Source organism: Pristiophorus japonicus, chromosome 3 (assembly GCF_044704955.1).
Source record: "Pristiophorus japonicus isolate sPriJap1 chromosome 3, sPriJap1.hap1, whole genome shotgun sequence".
Lineage (NCBI taxonomy): Eukaryota > Metazoa > Chordata > Chondrichthyes > Pristiophoridae > Pristiophorus > Pristiophorus japonicus.
The window spans coordinates 310,547,195-310,565,625 of record NC_091979.1 but is presented as its reverse complement, the minus strand read 5'-3'; the positions used below and the strand labels follow the sequence as shown (position 1 = coordinate 310,565,625).

Below are 18,431 nucleotides of genomic sequence, written 5' to 3'. Positions count from 1 at the left end.
CTCCCTCCCATGTTGGGCTTACTACATACTGACTAAAAAAGTTCTCGAGTGCATATTAGGAATTCCACGCCCTCTATACCCTTCACATTAATTTTGTCCCAGTTAATATTAGGATAGTTACTGCCCTATATTTTTTGCTCTTCTCAGAAATTTGCCTACATATTTGCTCTTCTATCCCCCTCTCACTTTTTGGGGGTCTATAGTACACTCCCAGTAGTGTGATTGCCCCTTTCTTGTTTTTCAGTTCAACCCATATGGCCTCATTTGATGATCCCTCTAACATGTCATCCTGCCTCACAGCTGTAATTGTTTCCTGAATCAATATCGCGATCCCCTCTCCCTTTTTACCCCCTCTCTATCCCGTCTGAAGATCCTGTAACCAGGAATGTTGAGCTGCCATACCTGCCCCTCTTTTAGCCATGTCTCTGTAATAGCTATAATATCATACTCTCATTTGTCTACCTGTGCTCTCAGCTCATCTGCCTTATTCGCTATACTCCTTGCATTGAAGTATGTGCCATTTCGTACAGCCAGACCTCCTTGTTGACTACTTTCGAGCCCTTGTTTCTGCTGTCCTTCAAATTCAAATTCACTTTCTACATTTTTGTTTTCCAATTCCAGCTTTACTATCCTCCCTACTGAATCTGTTCTTGGGTTCCCATCCCCCTGCCAAGCTAGTTTAAACCTTCCCCAACAGCACTAGCAACTCCACCCCCCCCACCGCGAGAATATTGGTCCCGGCTCTGTTGAGATGCAACCTGTCCAGCTTGTACAGGTCCCACGGACTTGGCCTCGGGGGTGTTGCACAGAGCAGTCCCGTGCAATAAGCTTTTAAGTCGGTTCATGGGCTCCCCGGCCGCCTGTAATTTTTGCGATTTAGAGGAGTCCGTGTTCCATGTCTATGTTGAATGTGCGAGGTTGCAGCCCCTCTTCTAACATTTGAAGGGGCTGCTCCTCAATTTCTGGATGCACTTCAGTCCCACACTCCTGATCTTTGGGCACCCTGTGCGGAGGGGAGCGGGCAGGCCGGAAGGCCTCCTCGTAGCACTGCTCCTGGGCATGGTGAAGGGGGCCATCAGTCGGTCCAGGCAGCGGGCGGTTGAGGGGGTCATTTAGCCCGACTGCCTGCCTCTCTTCCGCGGTTACATCCGAGCCAGGGTGTCCCTGGAGATGGAGCACACTGGCTCGGATGTAACCGCAGAAGAGAGGCAGGCAGTTGGGCGGTGTCCACCGGTACGCTCGCGGCTTTCCGCGAGAGGTGGGCGCCAGAAGGACTGAAGTACATCATCACCCCGGCAGCCAAATTTTGATTTGATTTAAGTTACTGCCAAAGTTAATTTGTTTATTGTGTCGGGTTTAGTGCCTCCCCCCCCCCCCCCCACTTTAATCAGGGGGAACTTGTATAATTTGTGTTTTTGGTCCCCTCAAAATAAAATACAAGGGGGCACTTGAATGAAACTTTCTAGAGTGTGATTCCCCCCCTTTCATCAGGGGCACTTGTTTATTGTCTTCAAACAAAATAGTTGTACAGGTCCCGCCTCCCCCAGAAGTGGTCCAATGCCTCAGGAATCTAACGCCCTCCCTCCTGCACCATCTCTCCAGCCACGCATTCATCTGCTCTATCCTCCTATTACTGCACTCAAACGCGCGTGGCACCAGGAGTAATTCTTGATGGCTTTATTGTGGGAAGAATGTTCGCCAGGAAATCAGGAGAATTGGCAACATTTCTTCAGAGATTGCCATGGGATCTTTCACATCCAATGGTTTGTCCAAAAGGAGGTACCTCAAGCAATCCTTCAGTACTTCTCTGAAGTGGCAGCCTAGATTCAGTGCTCAAATCAGTCGTGGGACTTGATTCCACAATGTTCTGACCCAGAGGTAAAAATGCTGACACTTCTATTTGCAAAATTAAAGAGTTAACAAAACCAAAGACCTTATACCAAATGCAAGCGTACTGAATCACACATGTAGGTGAAATTTAAATTTAAATGCCACTGTCTGCATCCCAAAGTTTTCCACATGAAATGTGTGCATTTAAAAAAAATCATATGCCAATCACGCTACTTGTGAGAGAATCATGAGTGCTACCAATGCAAAATGAATTCAAACTGACTCAACTCTTCGGAACTGGCACTGGCTACAATAGCAATTTGCATTAATATAGCATCTCTAATGTGAAAAAAATGTGATTGAAGAACATGGTGCACATAGGAAACAGACACTAAGCTAGAAGGGAAAGATTAGCCAAGGTGACCGAAACCTCAGTCGAATCAATAGATTTTCAGAAGATTGTAAAAGAACAAAGACATGGAAATGTTTAGGGAAAGAATTCCAGAGTGTGAGACCTAGGCACTTAATGGCTCTGCCACCAATGGTGGAGTGAAGGGACAAGGTGATGCACAAACGTGGAAGGTTTTTGGGATAGGCAGAGCTCCTCCTCCTCCTTCTGCCTCGCCCATTCTTTTTTTTGTATTCGTTCATGGGATGTGGGTGTTGCTGGCAAGGCCAGCATTTATTGCCCATCCCTAATTGCCACAAAGTTCTCACCATCTTGGGATCTCTAATGTAAGGCAGCAGTGATGTCATCAAGCTGTCTAAGCAGCCAATGACATTGAAAAATTCCCACAGGCAGCACACCAGGAAATAAAAAGCACTGATTATCAATTAATTTTTTAAAACTTTTACAAAGAGCAAAATAAAGATTGGGACATATATACTGGGTTACGGTAGAAGCTGAAATATCATAAACAAACTTTCAAAAAAATATATATATATTTTTTTTAATTCTAGTAATTTTCTATTATCATGGAGAAATTTGACATTCGGCAAATATAAAATTTGTTTTTCAGGGCCAGAATAGTTGTCTGCAGTCAATACACTGTTAAGACACCTATTCTAACAATGCTTAACTTTTTATGGGATGTTTAACAGTGTTATTACAGTGGGAAAGGTTAAGATTTCATCAGCTTCACTGATGTCACTGATTGTCGGCCCTGGGGACTCCCACAGTGCAGCCTATGGCGGGGCAGGGAATGACTGACCATAACTTCAGGATTTCCACATTTAGCTGCACATGCGCCAAATTCTGAAATTGCGGTCAGTATCAGAGGGCTTCAGAATGCTGTCATTACTGACTGCAAAATCTGGGCCATTAATGTTTCAAGCATAGACCCTTCAGCAGAACTGGAAGATAAGTGAGCCTATTAATGGAACTGAACAACGTCAGTAGTGGATAGAAAAGATAATTTTGTTTTTATAATGTTTTTGAAATGCTCAAAGAGTTTTCACCTCATTGCAGCATTTTTTTTAAAACCTGTTTGGGCATTTTATCTTTCACCCTCCACCACAAAACTATACTCAGTTCTATTACAGCATTCACTTAACTTCTCAGGACTGATGAAGGGTCTAACCCAAAATGTTAACTTGCCTTTTCTTTTAATGGGAACCAGCTCTTTATTTCAAGCATTTCCTGTAATTTTAAAATTTACAGCAATTGTAGTTTCTTTTCTTTTATTGATAGTAAAACCTGGCCCGCTGTATAAAAGCTGAAACAAAGTGTTTCGTGAAGGCTTGGCATACAGCCCCAGTCAATGCATAACAGGGCGAGAGGAAATTCTTAATGCCATGCATAATTTACCCATCAAATACGTGCTGCCATACCTTGCCAGCCATTAGACTTCCTTCTTATTTGCCTCCAGGTCCTTTGCATTTTTTAAACTGAATGTGCTATGGCAGCAGCCTCCTGCCAAGCCAGCTGTGTGTCTTCACAATGGCAAAGGATCCCGAAGAGGCAACCCTCCTTTGCTGCCTATCTTCCGTTCGGAGTGCCAAAGCTCCATTTGAAAATAGAGCTGCTCTGCCTCTTCACCCGACCATGTTGCCTTGCCTGCCCAGCAACAATGAAGCATCCATTTTAAATAGCAGCTGTGAGCCTTTAAAAGTGACGATGAGCTTCCAGTCAAATAACCAATGATGTCAAACTTCGAAAATCCTGAAAGGTCAGCCAAGTACAAAAGCAGCAAGTACTAAGGTCGACGCTTTTGAATGTCAACAATATCAGAAAATTCAACCAAGTAATGTAACAAATGAGACCTAATTGGCCTAAAGAAGTTTGCAACAAGGCAAAAAAATAAAGAATCCAGTTAAAAGATTTAGGCCCAAGCATCTGTGGGTCGTCAATTCTGACCACCTGCCGGAGACCTCAGACTCTGACCCTGCAGATCCATGAGAAGATATCTAATTTAAATAGTCTGGACAAGCACCTGGAGTACCAGGTGTCATGTATCCTACGTGACTACTGTTGGTACTGTCTTAAGGTGTGCCACCACAGGGCACAACAGTGGGAGACTCATAGGTTACCTGTACAGGTGTGCCTGGCCTAGTATAAAAGACAGGCCACGAGGTGTGATCCTCACTCTGCAGTTAACTAATAAAAGGACTAAGGTCACTACAGTTCAAGTACAAAACACTGCCTCATGGAGTCATTGTTAGAGCATCTAAGGTCACAACACTAGGGATGCATCTCCATTGCCCAGCAGCCTAAGGAGGCCAAAAGTTCTAGCACTAGACGTTTCCTCAGTGGGGGTGATGGTGCTGGAGCTCGACCCTCCACTAATTACCATAGTGTGCCCATCTGTCCTCTTTATAAATCTTCATGGGTCGTACATCTGCTATTTAACACATTGGTATTCACTCAGTTCTCACTCAGCAAACTGGCTTTCCAATATTCCACCAAGCCAGGGACAAGGAAGCATTCGCTCTGGGACTCCCGCCACCTCCTTCTCCCCCCCGCCCCCCGCCCCCCACCCCCCGCCGGATGCTTGTCAGCGAGGCGGCGGCTCTGTTCTAAACATGGCTCTGTGGAAACTTGCAGGGATGGCTGGCACTCAGTGTATCTAAGTCCTGTTCCAAATTCCAGTCCTGCCATCACGTTAACACCATGATGAGAGAGCCTGGCTCCACTAACTCAACTTTAGAGCCAATAGAGGTGTTGACAGCAAGTTCTGTTGTCAAATCAATATTTTAAGTTCATCACGCGTGAAGCGGTGGTCGGCATTATGCCAATAACCTAACAGGAACAATTAGCTCTGGATCAGAAAGAGGATTTAGGGGTATGATGAAATGCTATTTTTGTATGCGGAAATCGGATTTGTCTGAAGCATGAGGAGGATCGTACCTGTGGTAGGTGATCACATATTCTTTTTGTTTTGTGCATCACAATGTGCAGAAGGCATATATATGATAACAACAATTTATATAGTGTTTTAACGCAGTAAAATATCCCAAAACGCTTCATAAGACAAAACAAATAAATTTGACACTAGACCACATAAGAGATTACGACAGATTACCAAAAGCTTGGTCAAAGAGATAGGTTTTAAGGAGTGTCTTAAAGGAGGAAAGAGAGGTAGAAAGGTGGAGAGGTTTCGGGAGGGAGTTCCAGAGCTTGGGGCCCAGGCAGCTGAAGGCACGGCCACCGATGGTTGAGCAGTTATAATCAGGGATGCTCAAGAGGGCAAATTTGATGATCGCAGATATCTCAGGGGGTTGTGAGGCTGAAGGAGATTACAGAGATAGGGAGGAGCGAGGCCATGGAGGCATTTGCAAACAAGGATGAGAATTTTGAAATCGAGGCATTGCTTAACCGCGAGCCAATGTAGGTCAGCGAGCACAGCGGGTGATGGGTGAGCAGAACTTGGTGCGAGTTAAGACACATGCTGTCGAGTTTCTACGTTTCGATGTTTTGGGTGACCTCAAGTTTACATAGGGTAGAATGTGGGAGGCCAGCCAGGAGTGCGTTGAAGTAGTCGAGTGTAGAGGTAACAAAGGCATAGATGAGGGTTTCAGCAGCAGATGAGCTGAGGCAGGGGAGGAGTCAATGTTACGGAGGTGGAAATAGGCAGTTTTGGTTATGCTGCGGATATGTGGCTGGAAGCTCATTTCAGGGTCAAATATGACACCTAGGCTGCGAATAGCCAGGTTCAGCCTCAGACAGATGCCAGGGAGAGGGATGGAGTCAGTGGCAGGGACCAAAGATAATGGCGCCGAATGTGGTCGCCATCCATTTCTCGGTGGCAGCCGGGCATCACCTACCTTTTTGCTGAGTGCTGCCGCCGCGTCCCGTCGGGAGACATGTTCGGCCCCGTTGTGTGAGCAGCAGCAGCAGGCAGTGGCAGTCGCCGGGCTGGAGCAGACAGGAGTAGGAATAAGCGGCCGGTGTCACCAGTGTGCGGCATTTGGAGGCCTCTCCAATCAGGGATCTTCGGAGGGCCTCCAATGTGCATGCGCGAGACTTCGCGATTTTTTTTGTTGCAGTTTTTGTCTTCCAACGTGCCATCATTTCGGGGCCATTTGAGACTGGTTGCTGTACTTCGCATGTGCATAAAGGCATAGCACTTTATTCTACCTGTGAGTGTGAGAGGGAAGAGGACAGAGTTGGCATTTGAGAGGACAGAGTTGGAGGTTGGAGAGGAGAGAGTTGGAGGTTGGAGAGGAGAGAGTTGGAGGTTGGAGAGGAGAGAGTTGGAGGTTGGAGAGGAGAGAGTTGGAGGTTGGAGAGGAGAGAGTTGGAGGTTGGAGAGGAGAGAGTTGGAGGTTGGAGAGGAGAGAGTTGGAGGTTGGAGAGGAGAGAGTTGGAGGTTGGAGAGGAGAGAGTTCGAAGTTGCAGAGGGGACCATTGGAGAAATTGAGACCAACAAACTGTTGAGCACCCATTCGTTTCATCATTGACGATGAGTGGCCAGAAATCAGCAATGAAGTCTGGCAAAACTAGACCCAGAGCTCCCTGGTTCAGTGAGCAGGGATTGGAGGAGCTCGTGACGGAGGTGGAGCGCAGGTGGACCTCACCCGGAATGGTCGTGGCAAGCCTCCACCGCCCCAATACCGACACATTTGGAGGGAGATCGGTGAGATCATGAGCGCAATGGACAACGTTGAGCAGGATGAGGAGCAGTGCTGTTGGAATGATTTTCTGCCGGCAGCAAGAGTGAGTACCAAGTTATTCGCCCCCCCTCCTGTTCAATGCCAAAAAGATTATGCGCCAGATGTGTGTGTGTGTGGGAGTGTGGGGTTATCAGCAAAGGGGCTAAAGGCTGCAACGTTTCTTTGTGCAGAAGAAAAAAGCATCCAAGGCAGCATGCCTGAGAGCGACTGGAGGGGGACCAGCAGAGATGGTCGAATAGAGCAGGCTGGAGGAGCAAGCTTTGGCATTGGGTGCCCACCGCTGTGCAACCACAAAGGGTGATGCAGATCCAATGCCACAGCATGGTAAGGTTATACTAATCTCCGGTGTGAGTGACGCTCATGGCATGAAAGGACATGCAATGTTAATGCACTTGTGATTGACTGCACACTTTGTTGGCCATTATTGGTGTGCCCATGTAGAGATGGAACTCCGTGGTGGCAGAATGTGAGATGGCACGGCTGATATCACAGCTTGACCATCACCATCCCCCCGCCCTCCCCCCTCCCCCGTCCCCGCCACTCCCAACCCCCACTCCCCACAGACTGAAATGTCGGCCTCTACTTGCAGATTATGACTCGAACAGCACGGATCAAGGGACACCATCGACCTCTGGCATTCAGAGAAGCCATCAGACCCCAATGTTTCCTCCGCCGATGTCGCCCATAGCCAAGACAGTGGGTTCCTCCCCCCACCTCTCCCCCAGATCACCCATTTCCACCGCTCCCACCTCCGCCACCCTGAGCCACGAAGGAGAGGAGAGAGAGGAGGGAGAAGGGCCCGTCTTTGAGCCCCTTGAGCTCCAGGAGCAGGAACAGGATGACAGCAGCCTCCTGCCATGTGAGCCAGGTGTCAGTAGAACCTCGGCATCGGCCTCCGAGTTCCTGGGGTTTGGAACGGACTCCACACTGGAAAGCTCAACCAAGCGCAGAGGCCGTGGTGCGATGGCAAGCAAGGCGCCAGAACCCACCAGGGGCAAGCATCCACCTGAGGATTCACCACGGCTCTCTGCAATTCTGGAGGTGGTCCAGCTATCACGGACAAGCGTGCAGATAGGTCGCGATATGCTCCAGACCATGACTGGGATAGCTGCCAGCATGGCCACCTTCACCCAGCAGCATGATGACAAGATGGATCGGCTCATCACTGTGGAACACACAACCGAGACCATTTAGGCGATGAGGCAAGAGATGGCTTCTGGTCGCGTAGTGAAAGCCCCTGACCCCACACCCTCAAGGCCGACAGGTCCAGAGGAGCAGGAGATCCCAGCATCCTTGGCTGCGCCCCCTGCCTTCTCACCAAGACACACACGTCTGCAGACATCCCGCTGCCCTCCCGCACAACCTCGTCAACCAGAGGCAGAGAGGGGCAGGGGAGCAGGACGCCATGGTGTAGGCAGGGCGAGGAAGAGGAGCTTGGGCATTGCTTCACGGGGGGGGAGAAGAGAGGTGGTGGTGCCGAGTCGAGGAGTGGGTGTTGGTGGTGTAAATGTAATAACGTTGTGTGACCTTTGTTATTGTGCACTTGTAAATACACTCACATTGTTGACCCTCTCTAGGTGAGTGTCTGATTTTAATGTCATGTGTGGTGCCTTGTGAGAAACACACATCTATCCCTCAGGTCATCTGCTTTATCAGGAATATCTTCCCATCCACATATGACCGCACTGTATAATGGGTACGGTCATCAGGCCATCGCAACACGCTTTATGTGCTGTGAGGGTTATGCGAAGTGTCGGATTAATTACATCTCTCAGAATAGAATTATGTTCGTCACCACAACAAGGACCTGGGGGTACCTGTGCATGAAACACAAAAGGATAGTATGCAGGTACAGCAAGTGATCAGGAAGGCCAATGGAATATTGGCCTTTATTGCAAAGGGGATGGAGTATTTAAACAGGGAAGTCTTGCTACAGCTGTACAGGGTATTGGTGAGGCCACACCTGGAGTACTGCGTGCAGTTTTGGTTTCCATATTTAAGAAAGGATATACTTGCTTTGGGGGCAGTTCAGAGAAGGTTCACTAGGTAGATTCCGGAGATGAGGGGGTTGACTTATGAGGAAAGGTTGAGTAGTTTGGGCTGCTACTCATTGGAATTCAGAAAAATGAGAGGTGATCTTATCGAAACGTATAAGATTATGAGGGGGCTTGACAAGGTGGATGCAGAGAGGATGTTTCCACTGATGGGGGAGACTAGAACTAGAGGGCAGGACCTTAGAATAAGGGGCCGCCCATTTAAAACTGAGATGAGCAGAAATTTCTTCTCTCAGACAGTTGTAAGTCTGTGGAATTCGTTGCCTCAGAGAGCTGTGGAAGCTGGGACATTGAATAAATTTAAGACAGAAATAGACAGTTACTTAAACGATAAGGGGATAAGGGGTAATGGGGAGTGGGCAGGGAGCTGAGCCCATGATAAGATCAGCCATGATCTTATTGAATGGCGGAGCAGGCTCGAGGGGCCGTATGGCCTACTCCTGTTCCTATTTCTTATGTTCTTAAGGCACGATGGGTACAGGTCTTTTGTGATGAATCAGAACAGGTTATATGAAGTAGTTTCCTTGCAGTACAAAGAAAGACACATTTACAAGGCAATAGCGACAGTCTAGTCGTTGAAACCTCAACGGTAGGCCACTGAGTCACTTGTTTCTTGCTGTGTTCTATTGACTGTCGTCCTTCCTCAGTTTGGTCCATAATCGTGCTGCCCCTAAAGTCAAATAGCTTTATACCCTTTTCCTCCAATACAAATGTTGTCAGCATCTGCAGCTGTCTCTGGCTTACAATAGATCATTCTAACGCTAACCCTCTCACCCTCTATGTCGTATGTAGTGCTTCCCTGAGAACTTCTTGAAGGACTGTGTCACAGAATTAATTAATCAGCTTGGATGGACAAATTGTGACTTTTCACTTATTCATAATTATTTTGCCTTCGCCATTGGGCTTCTCAATGAAGGTCTTTCAGCAAGGTCAAAGAAAAAAGTTTACATCAGCCGAGACACATTTCAGTCGTTTTTATCACATCCAAATTAAACATGACCTTCAGCGGTAAGTAAAGTCACATCCACCTAACTTTTTCCCAGCAGTCCCACTCCTGACGGTCCAGCGCCTGCACCATAGCCGCGATGTGCAGCGCTGCAGCACTCGGAGCCCTTCTCACTGCCGCCCGACTCACGGACAGCTCACACCTGCTTTTTGCCAGCGGTCCTTCTGGCGGGTGGCAGGTCGATCTGAGGCCAGTACCCCTGACCAAAATGGCCGATTTGCAGCATCCGGCATGGGTGGGCGGCGTGACGTCACGCCGGTGGATCCCTCCGTGACCAATCTCGCGCCGGGCGGAACCTGGACAGCCGATGGGTGGCTCTGGAGGACATACATTTCTAGCAGATCATCGGCGGTTATGGGCGCAACCTGCACTAAATTTGGCCGCAATGACTTTGGACTTCCCAATATTTAATTGGAGAAAATTTTGCACATCCAATACCAGATGTCAGACAAGCAATCTGACAATTTAGAGACCATGGAGGAGTCATAAGAAGTGGTGGTGAGGTAGAGCTGGGTGTCGTCAGCATACATGGGGAAACTGACACCGTGTTTTTGGATGATGTCGCCAAGGGGCAGCATATAGATGAGAAATAGGAGGGGGCCAAGGATAGATCTTTGGGGGTCACCAGAGGTAACGATGCGGGGGTGGGAAGAGAAGCCACAAAAGGTGATTTTCTGGCTACGATTAGATAGATAAGAATGGAACCAGGCGAGTGCAGTCCCACCCAGCTGGATGATGGTAGAGAGGCGTTCGGAGAGGTTGGAGTGGTCAACCCTGTCAAAGGCAGCAGACAGGTCGAGAAGGACAAGGAGGGATAGTTTACCTTTGTCACTGTCACAAAGGATGTAATTTGTGACTTCGATGAAGGCCGTTTCGGTACTGTGGCAGGCGCGGAAGGGATTCAAACATGGAGTTCCAAGAAGGAGAGGAAAGGGAGGTTGGAGATGTCAAAGTATTGCCAGAACTAGAGATGGTATAATGGTGAACCTGCAACGACACTAGCGCTGTGGCACCTCTTATTTACAATAAACTGTTCAGCTTCTTTTTTTGTTAACACTGAGGTTTCCACTTCAGAACAAAGCCAGGTTTCAGGTGAGCAGTTAACATAGTGGATATGTGCTCAAACTAAGGTATCTTGTAAACTGTAGCTGCAAAAAGCAATTACTCCAGATGCACCACGGCTACATTGGATGCCACATGATTGGAGGTCTTGCTGCGTAGGTTTACTGAATGAGGGTGGCTTATTTGGGGCTAGAGGCCACTCTCCCCAAAAAGTTCAGGTCTAAGCTGCATGGAGGGAGGTCACTGACTGAAGTCGACATTGCACACAGATCCTTCATACAAACGAGAAAGTTGAGTGCTAGTTGAAGAAGTAAAGGTAACTGTACAACACAGTTTTTCTCACATTTCTTGTTGGGCCCCACCAACCATGGCACAAACTAATTGGGGATTTATGCACTCTTTGGAAATGACCATTTGAAGTATTGCAGCCAACCCATACCCCTTTGCACACATCCTTTCGGCTGTGTCATAACATGCAAGGTTAGGGGCTTCATTTTCTGACCCCTTGCCCACCACGCGTGAGGTACCATGCCACTGGCTGGACCTTGGAAAGTCGCCCTCAACAGCTAAAACTCTTTCTAATGATAAAGAGAAAGAGAACTGAATCGAAAAATAGCTGAGTGTGAAAAACACATGGCACTAGATTCTTAAAGGGGCAGGATAATTTTTTCCCCCATGCAAATGAAAAATGATCCAGTCTGTACGGGATGATTGATGGACGAAGAATACAGAAGAAAAAGCGAAGAAAGAACAATGAAGGTGAGCCAATGGTACCCCAGGAGATTCAAGCCCTTAACTCCTTACATAGATAAAAGAAGTGCAACATAAAAGTCGTCAATAAAAAACAAAATAGTGAAATTTGCGAGACAATAAACAAAGCCCATCGTATTGCTTTAGAAAAGCCATCCTGCTGAACAAAACAGTTCGGACTCCATCAGATAAAAACAAACACAGGTCTGTATGCACTGTACTTAAATAATCTGGAATGGTACATACTTCAGTGCTTCAGCATTAGAGATAAGTAGCACCTCAACACAAAGAGGAAAGTAAAAAAATCACAGTTTAATAACCTCACTGCAGGTCGATGAGGAACCAAGGCAACATTTTGAAACATCAAGCAACAACAATTTAACACAGAAGTTAATTACTTTTAAAATCATTGAGCACACAAGTACACACTTACACTCACATAGATGCATTAAAGGTGAAGCGATTCAATTTTTAATTTTAGCACAAATGATTTCACTTTAAAGGGTATCTAGTACATATATGCTTATTCATGGTTCTTGAAAAATAAAACTAATAAATGGCAAAAATATGTAGACACTGATTGGGCTGGATTTTTGGTTTTGAAAACAGTAATTTTACGCCAAAATTACCGTTTTCTCTGCGCTACCGTTTTTAAGCCTAACTTTCAGCCTTTACGTCTGGGCGTATCGGTAAAGTCGACGTTTGCACGACGATTCGTGATGCAAACCGCGAGTTTCGGCAACTTTAGTCCGGGGCAGGTAGCGCTGCGAGAGGCGCCTTGGGAGGGGGGGGGGAAACAAAAACAAAAAATTGCAAACAACATTCAAAAACATTCACAAAACCCTGACCTGCTAAATCGCTGAAAAATAATGAAATAATTAAAACTTTAACTTACCTTTTTTTGCAGGTCTTCATACTTACTGCTGCTGGCAGGGCTACACTGACAGGTCTGACCCTGTCGGTATTCTGGGCGCAGCGTACGGGTCGGGAGAGTGCCGAAAGTACGACGGTAACGCATGTTGGCGCATTTCTCCCCGGCGGTACTCGAAAGCGCTGCCGCAAAGAGGTACCTGAGGGTCCCGCCGATCGAGTTTTCGCCGCGGAGGGTCAAATCGCAGTGAAAACCTGGTCGCAAACCTGGTGAAAATCGAGCCCCTACTTGAGAGGATCCTCGCTGGACATGAGCACAGGTCAGAGATGGGTCTATAACAGTATGGGGCCTCACAAAGTTACCCACATCATGTACAACACAGCATAACCCATTTTAAAATAAAAACATAAAAACTTCTGTTGTCGGACAATAAGTGCAACTTACATCTCTGTCAAGGACTCGGCCAGTACTGTTCAAATATAGTTTCTGATTAACAGCATCCAGAAGCACCCAGTAGCCATTGTTGCCTTTCAGCGATAAAGCGATAGTCGGTTTTGAACCACCGGCATGACCTGTAATCTGCAAGTTGTCCACCAGAAGTGTTCCTGTTGTGCAAAATGAAATTTTAAAATAAGTGGTGAAAATAAGATTAGTGAATAATTTGCTTCTTCTCTGTATCATAGGGTAAGTGATAACCACACAACAGCTCATGAAAACTTATTGGAGGGGCAAAGTTTTATGAGTTAGGTACTCCTGGCATGGAGCCTCAGCGGGAGGGCAGATCAAACATTGGGCGTGGAAGTCAATAGTTTATCATTAAAATTAATAGTGGAAAACTGGGAAGGCTGTGAATCAGATGTAATAATCTCCATGCCCGATTGCCTGGTCTGACCTTCTATCAAGCAAGATTCCACAGCTGGAATCCCAACTTGGGAAATTTACCATTGTCCTTTAATTGATATTATTGTACTTCAAGATTTTAAAAAAAAATCAAAGCAAGTAGACGGCATAATATCCATATAATCTCAACGATCTTGGTAGAAACAGTCAGTCTGCTTGGGCTCAAAAACAATTTTTAAATATCGTATATTAGGACTATTTATATTAAATAGGGCTAAATGCTCTTGACAATTGTGGCTGCATCTCAAAATTGTACAATGGACCGTTCAAAAAAATACTATCAACATAATTGCTAAATCTACGCACGGAAAAGCAAATTTTACGGCCTTGTCTTTTTCTTCCACCCTTCCCACCAACATTTGGAATTTGAATGCATTCTAAAAGTGAAATATAAATTACAATAAATTGACAAAATCCATAATGGGTCAATTGCCCTTGAGAGGATTCATTTGTAAAACTAGATGATCATAATGTAACTTCCTTTGTCCTTTGTCTGATATCATAACGGAATCCCAAAGAAAACCAAAAAACTTCTGAAACTCCAGTTTTTGACTACTTGAAAATGAGTTTCAGGCAAACATTACCACACATTAAAATATACAGTTCACGATGTAGCTTGCAAATAAATATGATATGCAAATATGCAGCTTTACCAGATTCACACTATGCACAGCAGGTAAATATGTTTCTGTTTGTCAAGATAAAATGCAATTACTAAGCTCCCATCAATGAATCAATGAGAAAAAAAAACACTGATTTATGGACCAAAAGATACCATTCATTCAAATTAAAAAATACATGGTGGTGTGGGCATACAGCACAAAACTGAGGGCCTCTGGCACTAATTGGAAATCTCACTCAGTGTTCACAGGATGGCTGATGTGGGGGTATGGAAAAAAATTGCACATTCGTGCAGTAGGACATGTTCTTTTGAGATTGGATTGGAGACACATTGGGCAGAGTAGATAGAGAGAGCTTTATTCCACATCAGGGGTGTTATAATTAACCTGGAAATGCTTGATGTTTACACAGTGAGCATAGTGAGCACAACAATAATTTTAAAGATACAACAAACAAATCTAATCATTTGCAATAATTACCAATATTTTAATTAACACAAATTGCTAGTGCAATAAGAAATGCATCATGAAATTATTTTGCAAACAAGTTAAAATCTTTGTCTAAATATTTAAATTATATGTACAATCAAGTAATGATTCTGGTGAATGTTGTATTATTTATATGCATATGAAAAAGATTTGAATTACGCCCTCTGATCTTCATTAATCTCCTTTTTATGTTATTGTTTATCAATTTACTGATTCAGGTGTTTTTCGACCCCCATTCTCACTGTCATTCCACCTATTTATTCATTCCATTTGATCTCTCTTGCAGCTTCACATTCCCTTTATGAATTTATACATCCCTCCCTCTTTGATTTCTTTCTGTTCAATCCACCAGAGAGGTATCAGTAACTTAGTATATCATAAACATAGAAACATAGAAACATAGAAAATAGGTGAAGGAGCGGGCCATTTGGCCCTTCGAGCCTGCACCACCATTCAATATGATCATGGCTGATCATGCAACTTCAGTACGCCTTCTCTCCATACCCCTTGATCCCTTTAGCCGTAAGGGCCATATCTAACTCCCTTTTGAATATATCTAACAAACTGCCCTCAACAACTTTCTGTTGTAGAGAATTCCACAGGTTCAGAATTCTCTGAGTGAAGAAGTTTCTCCTCATCTCGGTCCTAAATGGCTTACCCCTTATCCTTAGACTGTGAGCCCTGGTTCTGGACTTCCCCAACATCGGGAACATTCTTCCTGCCTCTAACCTGTCCAATCCCGTCAGAATTTTGCATGCTTCTATGAGATCCCCTCTCATCCTTCTAAACTCCAGTGAATAAAGGCCCAGTCGATCCAGTCTCTCCTCATATGTCAGTCCAGCCAACCCGAGAATCAGTCTGGTGAACCTTCGCTGCACTCCCTCAATAGCAAGAACGTCCTTCCTCAGATTAGGAGAACAAAACTGAACACAATATTCCAGGTGAGGCCTCACGAAGGCCCTGTACAACTGCAGTAAGACCTCCCTGCTCGTATACTCAAATCCTCTCGCTATGAAGGTCAACATACCATTTGCTTCCTTAACCGCCTGTTGTCCCTGCATGCCAACTTTTAATGACTGATGTACCATGACACCCAGGTCTTGTTGCATCTCCCCTTTTCCTAATCTGCTGCCATTCAGATAATATTCTGCCTTTGTGTTTTTGCCTCCAAAGTGGATAACCTCACATTTATCCACATTATACTGCATCTGCCATGCATTTGCCCACTCACCTAAACTGTCCAAGTCACCCTGCAGCCTCTTAGCATTCTCCTCGCAGCTCACCCCGCCACCCAGCTTAGTGTCATCTGCAAACTTGGAGCTATTACACTCAATTCCTTCATCTAAATCATTAATATATATTGCAAATAGCTGGGGTCTCAGCACTGAGCCCTGCGGCACCCCACTAGTCACTGCCTGCCATTCTGAAAAGGACCCATTTATCCCGACTCTCTGCTTCCTGTCTGCCAATCAGTTCTCTATCCCCATCAGTACATTATCCCCAATACCATGTGCTTTAATTTTGCACACTAATCTCTTGTGTGGGACCGGTCAAAAGCCTTTTGAAAGTCCAAATACACCACATCCACTGGTTCTCCCTTGTCCACTCTATTAGTTACATCCTCAAAAAATTCCAGAAGATTTGTCAAGTATAATTGCCCTTTCATAAATACATGTTGACTTGGACCCGATAATTTCCAAAGGCGCTGTTATTTCATCTTTAATAATTGATTTCAACATTTTCCCCACTACTGATGTCAGGCTAACCGGTCTATAATTACCCGTTTTCTCTCGCCGTCCTTTTTTAAAAAGCGATGTTACATTAGCTACCCTCCAGTCCATAGGAGCTGATCCAGAGTCGATAGACTGTTGAAAAATTATCACCAAAGCATCCACTATTTCTATGGCCACTTCCTTAAGTACTCTGGGATGCAGATTAAAGGCCCCGGGGATATAGCGGCCTGCAATCCCATCAATTTCCCGAACACAATTTCCCGCCTAGTAAGGATATCCTTCAGTTCCTCATTCTCACTAGACCCTCGGTCCCCTAGTACTTCCGGAAGTTTATTTGTGTCTTCCTACGTGAGGACAGAAACAAAGTATTTGTTCAACTGGGCTGACGTTTCTTTGTTTCCCATTATAAATTCACCTGAATCTGACTAAAAGGGAACTACGTTTGTCTTCACTAATCTTTTTCTCTTCACATATCTATAGAAGCTTTTGCAGTCAGTTTTTATGTTCCCGGCACATTTCCTCTCATATACTATTTTCCCCCTCCGAATTAAACCCTTTGTCCTCCTCTGCTGAATTCTAAATTTCTCCCAGTCCTGAGGTTTGCTGCTTTTTCTGGCCAATTTATATGCCTCTTCCTTGGATTTAACACTATCCTTAATTTCCCTTGTTAGGCACGGTTGAGCCACCTTCCCCATTTTATTTTTACTCCAGACAGGGATGTACAATTGTTGAAGTTCATCCATGTGATCTTTAAATGTTTGCCATTGCCTATCCACCATCAACCCTATAAGTATCATTCGCCAGTCTAATCGAGCCAATTCGCGTCTCATACCATTGAAGTTACCTTTCCTTAAGTTCAGGACCCTAGTCTCTGAATTAACTGTGTCACTCTCCATCTTAATAAGGAATTCTATCATATTATGGTCACTCTTCCCCAAGGGGCCTCACACAACAAGATTGCTAATTAGTCCTTTCTCATCACACTTCACCCAGTCTAGGATGGCCAGCCCTCTAGTTGGTTCCTCGACATATTGGTCCAGAAAACCATCTCTAATACACTCCAGGAAATCCTCTGCCATCGTCTTGCTATCAGTTTGGTTAGCCCAATCAATATGTAGATTAAAGTCGCCCTTGATGACTGCTGTACCTTTATTGCACACTTCCCTAATTTCTTTTCAGAATGGCAGGCAATGTCTAATGGAGTGCCGCAGGGCTCAGTGCTGGGACCCCAGCTCTTTACAATATACATCAACGATTTAGATGAAGGAATTGATTGTAATATCTCCAAGTTTGCGGATGACATTTATTATCTGAAACGCGCTCGCAGATTAGGAAAAGGGGAGGTGCAATGAGACCTGGGTGTCATGGTTCATCAGTCACTGAAAGTGGGCATGCAGGTACAGCAGGCGGTAAATATGGCAAATGGTATGTTGGCCATCATAGGTAGGGGATTTGAGTATAGGAGCAGGGAGGTCTTACTGCAGTTGTACAGGGCCTTAGTGAGGCCTCACCTGGAATATTTTGTTCAGTTTTGGTCTCCTAATCTGAGGAAGGACGTTCTTACTATTGAGGGACTGCAGCGAAGGTTCACCAGACTGATTCCAGGGATGGCTGGACTGTCATATGAGGAGAGACTGGATCAACTTTGCTTATATTCACTGGAGTTTAGAAGGATGAGAGGGGATCTCATAGAAACATATAAGAGTCTGACGAGACTAGACAGGTTAGATGCGGGAAGAATGTTCCCGATGTTGGGGAAGTCCAGAACCAGGGGACATGGTCTTAGGATAAGGGGTAGGCCATTTAGGATTGAGATGAGGAGAAACTTCTTCACTCAGAGAGTTGTTAACCTATGGAATTCCCTGTCGCAGAGAGTTGTTGATGCCAGTTCATTGGATATAGTTAAGAGGGAGTTAGATATGGCCCTTACGGCTAAGAGGATCAAGGGGTACTGAAGGAATGATCAGCCATGATCTTATTGAATGGTGGTGAGGCTCGAAGGGC

At 45.4% G+C, this 18,431-nt stretch overlaps 1 protein-coding gene across 1 annotated transcript in view; it reads right to left on the bottom strand.

The window, feature by feature from the left end:
• Nucleotides 1-18,431, bottom strand: part of pcdh15b (protocadherin-related 15b) — a 1,866,923-nt gene that overhangs the window by 880,842 nt on the left and 967,650 nt on the right. The window contains exon 6 of the mRNA XM_070875055.1: nucleotides 13,130-13,290. Within this exon, the coding sequence (XP_070731156.1) occupies nucleotides 13,130-13,290 (161 nt within the window). The remainder of the gene's footprint in view (nucleotides 1-13,129; nucleotides 13,291-18,431) is intronic.